This window comes from Anopheles aquasalis, chromosome 2, assembly GCF_943734665.1.
Source record: "Anopheles aquasalis chromosome 2, idAnoAquaMG_Q_19, whole genome shotgun sequence".
NCBI lineage: Eukaryota > Metazoa > Arthropoda > Insecta > Diptera > Culicidae > Anopheles > Anopheles aquasalis.
Window position 1 is genome coordinate 47,702,501 of NC_064877.1, and position 15,000 is coordinate 47,717,500.

The window sequence follows — 15,000 nt, forward strand, 5'->3', positions numbered from 1 at the left end:
CTTTTTTCTCTGTGCACCTTTTCCCCCCTGCGATGCGTTTGCGTGCCAAGAACAGCATTATGCGGTGGCCCTCGGTTTCGTTTGACCATCTGCGTTTGGATTGTTTTATTTCGCGTCTGCTTTCTTTCCCTTTCCACTGTCCTACTTTCGGTGGGTCCCTTCTCGGTGCTGATGAGCACGAAAAAGGGGGAGTCTTGCTTAGGACCCTGGACAACGTTATGAGCGCGGGGTGCGGTTCAATAAACTCGCACACCTAGCGCTCACCCCGAACAACGCGCGACACGTGCTCAAGCCTGTCCAGTCCTGTCGTACAAAAAAAAACAGGGCTTTCTGTTGTTTTCGTGTTCCTCTTTGTGCTCCAGTTCCGTGCTACAGGACGAACCATTTCAATTCACATTGACGCATGGTTCGGCCAGATCGTCTTTATGATATTGATTACGCCAAGCCGGTGGCGTCATTTTGATAACGCGCCGACTGTGTGCCATTTCCTGGGAACGGATCCTCAGTACGGATGGTATGCTGCTGCCCCAACTACCGGACCGGGGCACTATATTATGTTGACTTTGTGATAAGCAAATTGGCAGCCAAACGTGCTGGAGCATCGCAAATGTACGCACACAATTAGCCACAGTATGGCCCTTGGTCCGTGGACCCGGGGTGGGATTTACCATATTCACTGCTTCGCCCTCCGTTGCATTCTTTGACCACCGGGCTTATCGATCGACGTGATTTTTCTTGTTCATAACAAACGAAATGATCGGCGCCAAGGGATTCGTATGATTGAAATCATCTTTTAAACGATGCGGTCACATTGCATAATCGCTATGCTGTTTGCTCGAGTTGCAGATAAGACTGCGCGGCAAGATATTTTTGGGTCCATTTCGGCGCAGTGCCATAACGGTTATGAGTGATCTCATAAAGATAAAAAGACATGCAGAAAAAAGACCCTCTTTCCCTGTTGATGTCACGAAAATGTGATTCATCTGGCTTCTCGAAATGTTGTTTTCAATTACCAGAAACCGATTGTTGGATTGGTACACCGAATGATTGTTATAAGATCATTACAAGATCTCTAAGAACGATTAAAGCCCATGTGATCGTACTTCTCAAGGTTTAGCTAAGTGCGACGCTAATTAAACTGTTTGTTAAATCCATAGCACCACAAACTGCTTTACTGTACTATTTGCATGATAATGTTGCACCAATTAGCCGGTCGCTTGATATTCAAAAACGTGCCGCTTTCGCAATTCTCCCAGTGGCAACGACTCTGTGACAAATGTTTTGTGAACTTTCAATTCATGCTCGTTCACATGGCCGCCTTACCGTTTTGCTTTCTTCGCGACCGGGCCTTGGGAGAAGGTGTGCAAGGGTGGTAAAAGCAAGACTTCCGTTTACCCCCCCTCTTCCTCCATCGCATTCATGTGCGTCTCGGTCATTCATGTTGCTGTTGCCGCTGTTGGGTTTAATGTGTGGCAACATGGCGGGGCAGCAGATCATATTGTTATGCAAATCAATCTGTCTGCTTCAAGCTCTCCTCTCTCGGGTTCTGGAGTGGCCAAAGATTGTCTTCTTCCATTCACCCATCGTAAACCATGTGGAACGGAGCGATCGATTCGAAGCGAACAGTGCGATCGCTTGCTCATCGCAGTTCGTCCCAACAGGCTGCTTGGATGCAGCAGCAGCAACGTACTTCCACACGAAAACAATCGCGCCAACATTGGGACACAAGTAACCGTTGGCGGGCACACGTTTTCTCCCTCCTGTGCGTGTCTGTAAAATGCGTCATCGTGGCCAACAAAGATCAGCTCTGCGGCGCTGCAAAGAGTTATCGCGAGAAGGCTCGCTCGATCGGCTGGACCATGACGTGGCCCGAGACAGTTTCGCTGCAGTTCAATGGGGGGGAAAAGGGAAAAAAGAAGAAACTCTAGAACCAACATAACCACACGGCGCAGTGTAATGTACTGCTAATGCTCGCACCATCAACTACTACCAACGAGGGAGAGACACAAAGAGAGAGAGGGAAAGAGAGAGCAGCCAGAGAAGCAAGTACTCGCTGTTGTTAACCGCTTGACCGGTGTAAGGCACACAATTTGTCATTTAATTGCGTCACTATTGTTTTCCCTCTTGCCGGTCATTTTCTTCCCGTGCACCCAAACTGCATTTGCTGCATCATTTCCACGGGCAACCCGTCGAGCCCGTCGAGAGGAGAATGTTGCATCGCCATCAGCTTTTTTGTGTTGGCCCTCCGCCCACCTCCCACCACCAAGGTTAGCTGATCTATTACTGGCATAGATAAGCGGAGAGCCACAAATGCGATAATGCGAGTCTAATCACGTTTGCAGCACGAGAGTCGCTCGACCATATCATCATTCTATTAAATACGGGCTTGGGGGCGGTGGCATATGTATCGCAAAATAATATCCCAATAATGTACCGCCAATTATAGATGATTGTAAAAACCAGGGGGGTTCTCCGCACTTGACCGGAGATTCCGTTCAGATAAAGCCGCACATCGTGCTGGAGCCAGATGAAACGGAACGATACTCCCCGGGGCCAATTGCTCGGGCATAAGAATCGAACCACAGAGCACATGAAGGAAGTGATGTGTTGCGCCCGGTAATAGGTCAAGGACACATGGCCGTATGGGACCTGCGTAGCATGCCTAATTCGACGATCATCAGCTGCAGCACTTATGCTCAAACACGCACATGAGTCGTCGGCCATTGTCGTTTGTTTATCTGATTCGTTTAAGCGGTCACCCACTCTCTCTCTATCTCACTCTCGTTACAATTAAATCTTGAACGATTTGGTCGCTGACAAGGCACTAATTAGTCACCGAATAAAAAAATATAGTATAACATTTGTCTCATTCGCGAGCTCGTGAGCTCAGATTGATTGTTACACGTCGCTCATCGCGTGATACACTTGGCAGGCGCCAGGATGTCATGCAATGGGTGTTTAAGGCGTGCCTGAAAGGACACGGCCAATGCTGAGTCATCGAGTAAGGAAAGTAGGACACGTCGGTGCATCGTCATCTTCTTCCTGTCCTTGCTACAAATACTAACCTTTGGTGTGGTGCTGTTCACAGCAGCAATGATCGTTGAGGAACAGATTCGACCAGCAGTAGTGCAAAACGGATGCGTTGCAAGCGACGCTAAGGCACCAACTCTCAACACCGTGAATATCCGAATCAGTCATGGTGGCCACAAATCGCCTTGCGGCCAGCTCGCTCTGGCCATGCTCGAACTCGAACGTCACGGGCGTCGTGGCGGTGGCCTTGGAGTGTGACTGGCGCTGGAGACTAGAATCCTCGGGAAGATGGACATCGTTTGTTGCCAAGGTAGCACTAACCACGGCGGCGGAAGATTCCTCCCAAACCGTGCCGGCCGCAAGAGCCACCAGAATCACTAGGATGCCATGGAGCTCCATGGTGATGACGACACTGATGATGGGCTAATTTGGTTGCAAGTTTGTGCTTCTACTTCAACTGACTTTTCCATTAACGGGGTACGTTTGAATCATAGCACCACCACCACCACCACCACTAGAACCTGCTGCTATCACCGCCGATAAAGACACACTGCTTCGAATATTCCAATCGAAGAGAATAACGGAAATGGAGCAGCATAAGACCACGTTGTGTATTCTTTTTTTTATTGCGTCACTCTCAAGAGCCACTTCACACCACGATCCTTCTTCGTTGCTGGCGTTTCTGGCGGCGTTTGGTTTCTTTTCCTTCGCACTTAATCAACACGTATCGTACGTAGCGCAGCAAGGATAGCGAACGAAGAAAAACACAATACTAGCATAACACGCCTCGCACCCAACCACCCCACGTGCGTACTCGTCGTTTATGCTTATGCTTCCTTCGTCCTTTCGCTGGGAAATCACAACCACAACCGTTTGTAACAAAGTTTAACGCACGCACACCGATAAGTCTGTCTTTTGTTCGACGATATCCTTCCAAAACCACTTGGCTGCACCGAACGAAAGGGGGGTTGAAAAATGTGTGCTGCGCGCCGACGACACCTCCTATCTCCTCGAGTCGATTTGTGAGAATGAAAAAAAAAATCCCGCGGCTGGCGGCTGGTTTCGTGGTGGCGCGTGTGCCGCGATTGGTCGGTTGAAATCCGTCGCGGCTCGTTCATTGAAATGCAAGTTTTCTCGCTCCATTCTTGAAGTGTTTTTTCTTAAATTAACAGATTTTAGGTGTTCTGATCGTTAGTGCAAGAGCTATATTTTCCACAAAAAAAAAATAATAATAATAAAAAAATTAAATGATTACTTTATGAGACACACTGGCATTAAAAGCACCTTAAAGCACCTGTTTATGCAGAAAGTTGAATGCATTCGCAAATTGATTATGCCAATTTGATGATAATTTGCGCAATTTTCAGTTTAATCATGTGTGGGTGCTGTCATATCATTCATATCGATTATTGCCAGATCAGCCATTTCTTTTGTAAACGGAGGTTTTTATATGATAATTAGTTTATGAAAATTAACAATTAAACATTTAACAAAAGTTTAGGAACATTGGTTTTCAGTTTTACATTCTGCGTGTACGCTTCGTCTGTCCCCGGCTTCACACCCGTATAACGCAACTTCACGACCGTTAACCTACCTTTTAGCGTCTAATTATCGGAGACGAACGACGACAACAAAAAGCTGTCAAAGTGACTGCTGAAAATCGCGTAATTTTTTTTTCGCCCAAAAAATCACGAAAATCGTGCGTGCGTGCGTATTGAAAATTGCTGGAATCTGTTCGGAAAACTCGTGCCTGTGCTGTGTGACGATGCTTGCTGAGAAATTCTTCCTCCACTGCCGATTGTAGTGCACGTTTCCTTGTGAACGTACGGCTCAGTGTTTACGTACGGGATTCACGGTGCTTCCGGATTGTAGGCGAGATCACAGCGTTGCACAAGCAACCCAGCGCCAAGTGGACGGGGCAGGTGTCCTCGAGCAAGCATCCGAGGGTTTTGGGGCTTCCAACTATCCAACAGCCCACCCTCCAACCATCGCGGCAGGTTCGCTGTAAATCATCTTACGGCGAAAGTGGAGGCGATTGAGTCAGGTAGGTCGTCCTGTGGGGGGGTGCAGGTGCATGTGAAATAGAAGGGGAGATTTCGTTGCATTTTTGTTCACAGCCGTCTAGATAAAAAAGAACAATCGGATAGAACCATTTTGCAGATCCCCCCCTCGGGGAGCAGAGTGCGTAAATATGCTGGGGGGTGGTCTCGGTGGACCCAAGCCTTGAGATGCGAGTTCGCTGCGGCTGCCAGAGCGAGAAGGCGCTATGTGGCGATGTTTGCGCAATGCGAGAACGAGATGACAGCAAAGACGCTGTGGAGGAGTGTAAACGAAAATACGCGGTCGCCGTTTTTTTTGTTTTTCAATCCGACCCGTCTTGGCTTCCTGAAGCAGATCCTCACAATCAATCACAAAAAACACTAGAAAAACCAGGAATATCGCCAGGGTGCTCGATCGGGAGCGTGTGAAAGGATCTTGGTAGGCCATGGCCAACGGATATGGAGCCAAACATTCCTCTGAAACTATCTCAACGCGGATAAGATTGCTGTTTTGGACGATATGATGCGAAATCATATCATCGGCATCGACATCGGCACGCGGAACGGTTATCCTTGAGGGAACGCGGCCATTTGTTTACTATATTTAACATGCCAGCGCGAGCGCGCTCTCAACTTCCTTCGCACACGCGGTCCCCTCCTCCAAGGACGTCGCATCGCGATACAAACCGATTTTCGGCACCACCGAGAATGATATACTATGCTCCGTACAAACCCGGGGAATAAGTGGCCATTGCATAACGCCGTTGTAAATGGCGACACGTGTGCGTCCCATCGTTGCGCCACGTTCTGCGCCACTGGTTATCGCTTTTTGGGGGTTTTAAAGTCGATCTGGTTTGCACCGGAACGCGGACTGAAGGGTGAATTCGATAGATAGACACACGTGAAGGTGGTAGGTCCACGGGAGGTCGATGGAGGTGTGGGAGAGATTGATATTTAACCATTTAGATTGCGGCACAGATACGCTCGGTCGCTCGATGGTCGTCGTCGCGAGGGTAAGTGATAACAATCAAGCGTGGTACCCTTTCGCCTTCCTTGCGACAGGCGGTTTGTGAAATTATGCATTAAGAGCAACGCTTTAATTTATATCTCGCGACATGCCCTGTGACCGTGGGAGTCCGCGTTGTCGTTCGCGCCAAAACAACAACCACACGTGGCATGCTAGTGGCCGCTCGAGCTCGAGTTCTTTGTGGCAGAGCATGCCTGATAGTTTGCCATCGATTCGTTTGCTTTGCTGACGTTCATACTGGACTCCAGAAGTACGGAAATGCGACACCAGCAAACCTAAAGAGGCCGAACCACTCGGTTCGCATGCTCCGAAAGCGCCGTCTACCGAACGCCCGGGAGTCGGTCCCGATTCGGCCCGATGGTGTTCGGGTTTCGAGTTCAAGGATATTTTGTCCGGAATATCCTTGTACACCAGCGCCAGCGTAGTGCTTTATGTTTACCATTATTCCTTTGTTCGGAAGCTCGTCGCCGTTCCTCGCCCAACGACCGCGGTCCTGCCGGAATGTGCTTAGCTACGACCTTCCCTCACGTACGGGCGGTGGATCGAAATTGGCGCCGGGTTTATCGTTCCACTTCCAGCCACGTGACCCTGTCCCTGTGGGCCCTCGAATCCGGGAAGAAAAACATCCGGGCAAACGCTGGCGCGAACAGACATCCATCCATGCAGCGCGCCATGGTCCGGTCGGCGACGAATTTTTGAACATGGCATGCTGCGCAATGCTGCACCAGTTTGTGTCCGTTTTGCTTCTCCTCCGGGTCCGGGTGGCTTGGCACGCCATGCGATCGTTGGATGGTGATAGTAAACGCCCGGTTTCATGGATTCCAGTTCCTGTCGTCCGGTAGTGTGTATTTAAAGCTCCTTTAAAGAGGCACCCACAGCTTGGCTGGGTTGATAGTTGTCGATTCTGACGATGGTTGGTCCGGCGACAGGTGAAACAATATTGTCTCCCTTCCTTGTGATGTGTTTATGAAGTGTAATGAGACCTTTTATCGTGAGTTGGCAATTGCTTCCATCGTTTGTAAATAGGTTTGTGAGTTTGTAGAAGGGGTGTTTCGTTGTGAATCACTTGTGTAAAGTTTCTTCTGTTTAAATATCGTCAGAAACTTGCTTTAATGTTGAGGAATTGATAGTGAAGATAGTGAATGATTTTAAACGTTGCAAAGTAAAGTCAAATGTATCATAATCTATGTTTTCGATTCAAAACTCGGCATCTGGCATCGGTAAGTTTGAAATGAGGTACTAATTGGTCTCGTAAGATGGGTTAATCCAGATGTTTCGAGAATGCTTGCCGTTATCTACGTACGGATACATTTCCTGTAATAACATTTATAATGTGAATAGATTTATTTTTTATTTGTTTTACTTCTTTAGTGATTTGTATGATATTGTATATGCTTTGTTGAAGAACATGCTTTTGTTTTTCAGTGATTGAACAAACAAGTGCCACATCCAAAAGGTTTGTGTAGAGTAACAGCCAAAATGAAGTTGTGCTGAATAACGGTGTAACTGTTTCGGTTGCTTTTCTAATTTTCAATAAAATCATACATAAATAGAAGGACTATTAAGGATTGTTAGCCTGAAAACTAAATGTGACTGCTTTATATCAAAATATTGATCGATTCAAGAGCGATATTTGGTTAATGAAATGCTTTGACTTTTATTTCAAAATGATTGATCAAATTGAGCAGCGTAAAAGTTCTTAAATTGTTATAAAGACCGAGAAAACAAATGCAGTATTTTTTTGCTTTGCTTTTTGTGTTTGCTTCAACTATTTACTCATTCCAGTATCTTGAGGCTTTATTCATTCAGGAAAAATATTTTCTCCTTTTTAAAATTTGAAACATGTGAAAAAAGAAGCGAAGACAAGAGCTTTAAATTATATAGGACTTTATCAGAAAGCAATATGGTAGCGGATGTATATACGATGCCACTAGGTTGTTTAAAAATCGATACTGAGCTACGTATTCTTGTAGTTAAGCGGAAAATGTCCACGATTAGCTGGCTAATGATTAGCGCATCTGAAACACGCCTTTAAAAGCAATCCAATACAACCTTTGAGCCGAAATATCATCACTTTTGCAACTGTGAGTGACTAACTCAAAACCCCCCACAATGCTGCAACTGCAATCTTTACTCGGCTGCATCTGTTTCATTGGCAGCCGGCAGGCGTGGGGAGCGGTTTCGCATGAGTTTGTGAAAACCAACGAAACTACATCATCCACTGGTGGTTCCTGTTTGGTTTGTCTCGAGCAACTCGAGCACTCCACACGGGGGTTAATGTACCACATTCGTGCGATTTTGCATCGTGCACCATCGATTTATTATTTGCCAGGGATGCAAATATGAATCTCCGTCATTTCTCGCCCCAAAATTCGTCGGGAATCGGTTCCATCGTCTGCTGTTGGCTTCCGAGACTTCCGTTGCTAATTGATCGTGAGTGTAAAGAGCATTCTATTTGGCAAATGGCTCCCGTCCCAAATCCGCAGGCAAATCAATCGGTTTCATCTGCTATATTGGTTCCATAGCCCTTGAGATTGATCGGTTTGGATCGGTTTTGTGGGGATTATTTTTTGGTATTGGATCCACAATAAGCCGGATTGTGTTTGCCAAACGTGGCGTTGATGTGCATTCGAAAGGCGGGGGAATGATTCAGTGGAATGGTATTGCAGGAAGGAATGGCGTTCGGGTGCATTATGAACCACGAGATTCACAAACATGTTACAATCGAAAAGGCACGAGTGGAGTAGAGCAAATTGTGCTCGATGAATGCTGTTTCATGCGTAAAGTAAGGCCAGTTTTACATTCTTGATTTTTTTAATTGGTTGAAATCCTAATCAAAAGACCGTATCCCTGCTTATTCTACAGTATTATTACAAAAGAATGTGCATTTTCATTTCTAGTTCAAGAAGGGAAGAATGTTCAATGAACTAAAAACTACTGATAAATAGTTAACCTTTATTGAAAACAATTACTACAATACTGAGATGATAGTTGAATGCGTCGTAATAAGGAGTCATTAATTCGCGCAAAAGACGAATGATGAATTCGAAATATTCCAAAATCGAATAAAATTTAATACAGTTTGGCCTGTATTTTTGTATGTTTTATTTATGGGGACGTGTCGCTGCACTTGTGGCATCGGAGCTCGTAGTTTGATCATTTGAGATGTGGTAATTCTTCAATGTTCTTCGAATAGTCAATGACTTTAACTAGCTAACCTTGTGAAGTTAATTAACAATTTATATATCCTTTAAACTATGAAGCTTTTCAATCAGAAAAATATGTTTTTTTCAAATTTATTTAAATGAATGACACGAAAGTGCTTTTCAAAAGGAACAAATGATAGGTTTTGCAATTTCGAAACTAAAATGTGCACCGATTTGGTAACGCATTTTCCAAATTACTACATCTTTGTCGCTTTTGCTTCGAATAATCCAAAAAGTTTACATAATATTGCCAGGTTCATTATTGTGGGAAAATGTGACAACAAAAAAAAATACACTTCCAATTCCCTTCATTAGACAAAATGTCACTCCCGAAATAATTGTTATGCAAAAATAATAATCCAACCAGGGACATCATCATTACGCTGCTGCAAACACATTTACTGTGCTGATAGCTGGTTCATACCGATAGACACCGATCAATATTCTGCTCCAGTCCACACGGCCACTTGAGGTGCTACCGCATGGCAACATAATTCAAATCACAGGACTCTTTGGCCCAGCCAGAGCCGTTTGTCATTCGCGTAATCAAGCTTCGTTTTTTGCCCGGTCGCTCATAGATGTTCATTAAGGGTTGCCGCTATCAATAAACCGCGACAGTGGCCTTTCCTTGCGCGCGATTGCATCGCGAATGTTTCGCACAATTTCGAAAGGTATGCCAAAGGCGCCGCCCTCTCCCCCGATACTCCGTGGCTTAGCTGCCACGCACGGCCAAGGAATATTTTACCATTTAACGTAGCCGCCCCCCCCTGCGAAGGTGCGCTCCACCACTGGCTCACCAGGGCTGTATCTAATCGGCCACGATAAATCATAATGCGCCACAGCTGTGGAAGGGTTCGGTTGGGAGAATCGACTTTTAGGTTCGACGTATCACTTGCGTGCCCAGCGTGCCCAGCGCAGGGGGAGCGGGAGGGGTCAAATTAAATAATGAACCCACCCTAGGATGACTATCTTTGTTCGGCTCCACTCGTGCGCGATCACCCGCGTCCGCGGTGGCTCAACACCAGGGCCAGATTGCTGTTGCCGGTTCCAATCCAATTTGCCATACACACAACGAGAGAGAGAGACAGACCCCCGCCAGTGCCGCGCTGCAACATTGATTCCGATGCTTATCCGACGGCGACAACCTGTTCGCTGTTCACCGTTCTTGGATGACGCATAAATTGTGCGGATCTGCGCGTCTGCGGTCTGAACCTACGCGCGCGCGCGCGCGCGCCTTTTAACGACTTTACGCCGCTGCTTGTTAAGCCTGTTGTCCATAATAGTCTGCCGAATGTTTGCATGAAGGCCCATAAAAACTGTTTAGCATGCATGCGTGTCCTTGCGAAAACCCTTCCCGCATGCTGTTTGCGCAGGCGTGCACTGATACGCAGTTGGCAATTACTATGGAAGCTCCCCCGCCTTCCCCTTTCCCCCTCCAGAGACCAAGATCATTCGGGCTTTATTACTCCAATTTGCCCCCTGTGCCCCGTGGCCCGGTGGCCGGTGGCCGGTGGTATGCACAGCAGCGTTAAGAGTGTTAAGGCTTCACTTTGCAAAAACTTATCACGTGTGGTACAAGCCAACGGTTCGTCGTTGAGTCGGTGCGAAACAAGGTTCTTCTTTTGCACGATGAAAGGTGAATGATTAATTGCTTTATAATCTTAAGTCGCTACCGCTCGTGTTACGATACGCATCATGGGTGGATGGATGGATGGATGGATGGATTGCTGTCAGGCCTTCCAAAAAATGATACTCGCTGACTGCTGGCGCACTGGAGGGCAGGGGACCCATGTGTGTTGGGCATGTTAAACAGTTTATGTAAATTAAAGCCCCACAAATGTCTGAAATGTCTTATTTATTTTCTCTGGTAAACTCGCTGGCATCCATGCGTGATCCTCTCTTGGGGCTCCAGCTACGGCTCCGGCTGCATCAATCATAATAATGTTTCCATCCTGATGGAATCTTTGTAATTTAATTATTCTCACAAACCACCCCCGGAACAGGGCCACAGGAGAGGCCGCCCACCGGCCAACAACACTCTGGGACTCTGGATCCTGGCCAAAGTGAAGCTTTTTTTTTTTTTTTTTTGAAGGCGAGGGGCGCTCGAAAATCGATATGAAAAAGATCGAAAATCGATATGCATAATGGGTAACCGGGCGTGCCGGGCGCACTCAGAACGCTAGCGAGTGCCTGCTTGAAGCGGTGCGCTGTGCTTGCGATCGTTTGCGGTGATCGCAAGGCGCAGAATGTGTTGCCAGATACAGCACCACCTGCAGCACCTTCCGCCCCAAAGTTTTTTTTTTCCTGTCAGTCAGCGGTTGTTATATTGCACCGCGTACTGGTCGCTGTGACGAGGAAGGCAGGAAGGAAGGAAAGAAGCTCGCAAAGGTAGAAGAAGCTTAGCGGACAAAGAGTGCATCGTGGAAGGAACGCGAATGCGTCCCGGCAGACACTCCACAAATCCCAAATCCAAAATCCAAACCAAGAGAGAAAGAGTGTAGAAGGGGGGGGGGGGGGGGGGGGGGGCAGTGGAATGACTGCAATCGGAAGAGGAAGCGCAAAATTAAAGAAAAATCCATCATCATCAAGTCATCGTGTCGACGCCAGCGCAAAAAGATGACTTGGACGACGACGGTGGTGGTGGTGGTGGTGGAAGTGCTGTGGGTCTCTGGCTGACTGACTGCTGCTCTGGTCGTGAGCCACGGAAGATGGCCATAAAACCATCTCCGACAGCAAAGCAAACAAAACTTTCCGGCCAAAGACGTAGCGAGAAAAAGAAACTAAACAAAAACGCCTGCTGCAAATACCGCACGAACCCGCCAAACTCGCCAAGCGACCGTGAGGTTCCTTTACGCAAATAAGCAACCGAGTGAGAGAGAGAGAGGTGGGAGGATTGGGGAACTGGAACCCCCCTGGCCAAAAGTCTCCTAAATCTACTAAGCAAAAGCGCCCACCACGGCCGCTGAAGCCTCCAGAAACGCATCCTCCAAACGGTGATCTTCCTTGGTTCAATCACCTGCCCGAGACGGATCGCGTCAAGGTTTTTCGGGGTGCGAAGGTGCGCTCCGGACTGCTGCTGCTGCTGCACTCCCGCTGCGGACAGACAGACAGGAGGAGCGAGGGTGCGCACGACAGTCGAGAGCGACAAGTGCAACCGTTTTATGCCGCAGTTACTTTTGGTTTCGGTTTGAAGGATTTTTTTTTGTTGGCATCATTCCAATCTGTTTGTGGGGCTTTTCTGGCCATCAAGCAAGGACCAGGAAAGAAGAGGACAAGTTGTGACAGGAAAGGGGGAGGCATAAGTGCACGTACACACTCCGTACGAGCGCACTGTACGCTTCGGTACTCGAGAGACAGAGAGAGATTCGTTTTTTTTTCCTGTTGCTGGCCGCTTGGTTGGTTGCAGGCGCGGTGGATGGTTTAATGGTTTTTGGCGACTGGAAGCCAACCCCCAACCAACCTCGAGTAAATCCGGACCCAAAGGGGGGCTGGATGCAGTGCAGATATGAACGAGGAAGTCACATACCAAAAGAACTCAAATGAACAGCGCGCAACGACAGCCAGGCAGGCAGGCAGGCAGGCGATCTCTCAGAGGTGATTTGCATGTCATGCCTGCCCATGTCTCGCGCTGGTATGACCGGGGAGGGGGTACAGTCTTGATGAGAGGGTTTCACCGGGATAAATTGCCATGTTGCGACGGCGAGCAGTCAACGGCAGTGTGGCCGTGTGGTGATCGCGGTGATCGCTTCTTGTGTGGTGGTGGTTCTTCGTTGTTCTGTTCCGTCCCACACTCTCCCTCCCGGCCGAACCGCCAGTAGTTTTGATGCATTTTAATTAAAAGTCAATCTCAATGGCCCCAGGTGAGCCGCCGCCGAGGCCACGCCAGATGCTGAAGAAGAAGCAGCAGAGGTTGGAGTTGTGGCGAAAAAACCCGAAGAAAAAAAAACACTGAATTCACTGTCCCCAGAAGCATCCGAGGCAGTCTATGTGTGGCAGGTATAGGAGGCACCATCTGCCTGCTATCTCGGCACTCGCCACTTGATGGATGCGCGATAATGATCGAATCCTTTGCAGCAGCAGCAGCCCCGGATCTGTTGCTCCCTCGCGAATTCTCGCTCCTGCGGTGCCTACAGTCGACCACACGTCGCTTGATGGTCGTAAACGGGCGGGGTTATAGCATCCTATCGTCCAGTGGAGAAGCGATGGTCTTCTGATGCTGTGGCTCGACTGCACTCTAGCTCGTTAAAATCATCGAAAATGGGCGAATTTGACAGATAGCGATCGAAGCTTAACTGACAGTTCCGTCGAACTCAGTCGGTGTCCCGGCTCGCGCTCGCTCTCGCGCCCGCCTCGGCATCGATTCGAATTGGCCGCGCAGAGTGCGTAGGCAGCAGTAGTGGGCCTCCTGGGGCTTCCTTTTTAGGCCCCCCGGGGGGGAAGGAAGGGACGCATTCGCACGTACACATTAGCGGGCCCCATCGCGGTGCGGCTCCGCGATTTCTGAGGTTTTTTACGATGCCGCGCGCGGATGGCTTTGTGGTGCGAACGTGGTACCGCGGCACGGGGATCGTCCTTCGTCGTTCGTGTGGGCTGGTGTCCGGCGTAGGCTCGCTGTGCATTTCGAAGAAGGAACCAGATTGCTGTCCCTGTTGTTTGGCCATTTTTTCTTCGGCCACAAAGGCCCGGCACCGATCACGGACCGTAGGACATTTCGCAAAGTAGTAAACCCCGTAGAACGTGAATGAAATAATTCTGGACAGCAACAATGGACGAGGACCGCGCGGCGTCGTGGGAGGAGGCCAGAGGCGAACGGTTTATGGCAATTTTTGGCGAGTGCGAGAGTTGAATTGAATTGTCCGGAATGAAACGCACCGGAATCAATGCGATATTAATGTGTGAAGCCGTGATTTATGATCACCACCGAGATGGAACCACCGACCGTGGTTTTATGGAGGTGAATGAGGTGCGATAATGGGCGGCATTATGGGATGCATTCATGATGCATAGTGGCCCGTCGTGGGCATTTCGATCGTTGCATTATGAAGTGTTTTAGGCACCGAGGGTCTTTACGATCGTTGGCTAAATAATGCTCTTTAATTAAGCGTGAGCTCATGCCGTTACCGATGCCGGCCTAGGATATTGCATCTTTGGGTTCTTGGGACATTATCTGCCATGATTTTATATTCCAACCGATGCTTTTCGGAATGCATTTACTGTTGGATGTATTTTGTTTTTTTTTTTTATTTGTTTTTGTACGTTCCAACATTTCTTTTGGCTTTCAAAATGTTTTAGCATTACAACTATTCTGGATCACATTAGTGAAGCAGGAGTGAACATGGTAAACAGTTATGAAAGTAAAGTAAGGTATATGTAAAGTGTAAAGTTAATAAACTTTAGCAAAGAAATGGAAACAAATTTCTAACAAAAGAATTTTTGAAACATTTAATTTCATATTTGAATCTATTACCTTCTATTGAGGCAATATTGTTTGTAAGAACCTCTACATTGTTAATAATGTTCTATCCTGCAATTACACGGTCATAGCGAAAGCCCCGAGTCGTGTACAAAATAAAACACTATAATTACGTGTAATGGCTCATTTGAAAAGTCTATTAATGATAACTTGTATAGCTGCTATCAACACCATCTTTTTTATTGTGCTGCTAAAAGCTACACGGTGCGCCAGCAGGATGTATCC

The 15,000-nt window shown here is 47.6% G+C and overlaps 2 protein-coding genes across 2 annotated transcripts in view; one reads left to right on the forward strand and one right to left on the reverse strand.

Moving 5' to 3' along the window:
• LOC126581172 (uncharacterized) overlaps positions 1 to 4,034 on the reverse strand; it is a 10,209-nt gene extending 6,175 nt beyond the window's left edge. Inside the window, exon 1 of the mRNA XM_050244656.1 lies at positions 3,066 to 4,034. Within this exon, the coding sequence (XP_050100613.1) occupies positions 3,066 to 3,429 (364 nt within the window). The 5' untranslated portion in view covers positions 3,430 to 4,034. The remainder of the gene's footprint in view (positions 1 to 3,065) is intronic.
• Positions 4,035 to 4,706: 672 nt separating this feature from the next.
• Positions 4,707 to 15,000, forward strand: part of LOC126569419 (steroid hormone receptor ERR2) — a 37,128-nt gene continuing 26,834 nt past the window's right edge. The window contains exon 1 of the mRNA XM_050226495.1: positions 4,707 to 5,074. The gene's annotated coding sequence lies outside the window, so the exon portion shown is untranslated. The remainder of the gene's footprint in view (positions 5,075 to 15,000) is intronic.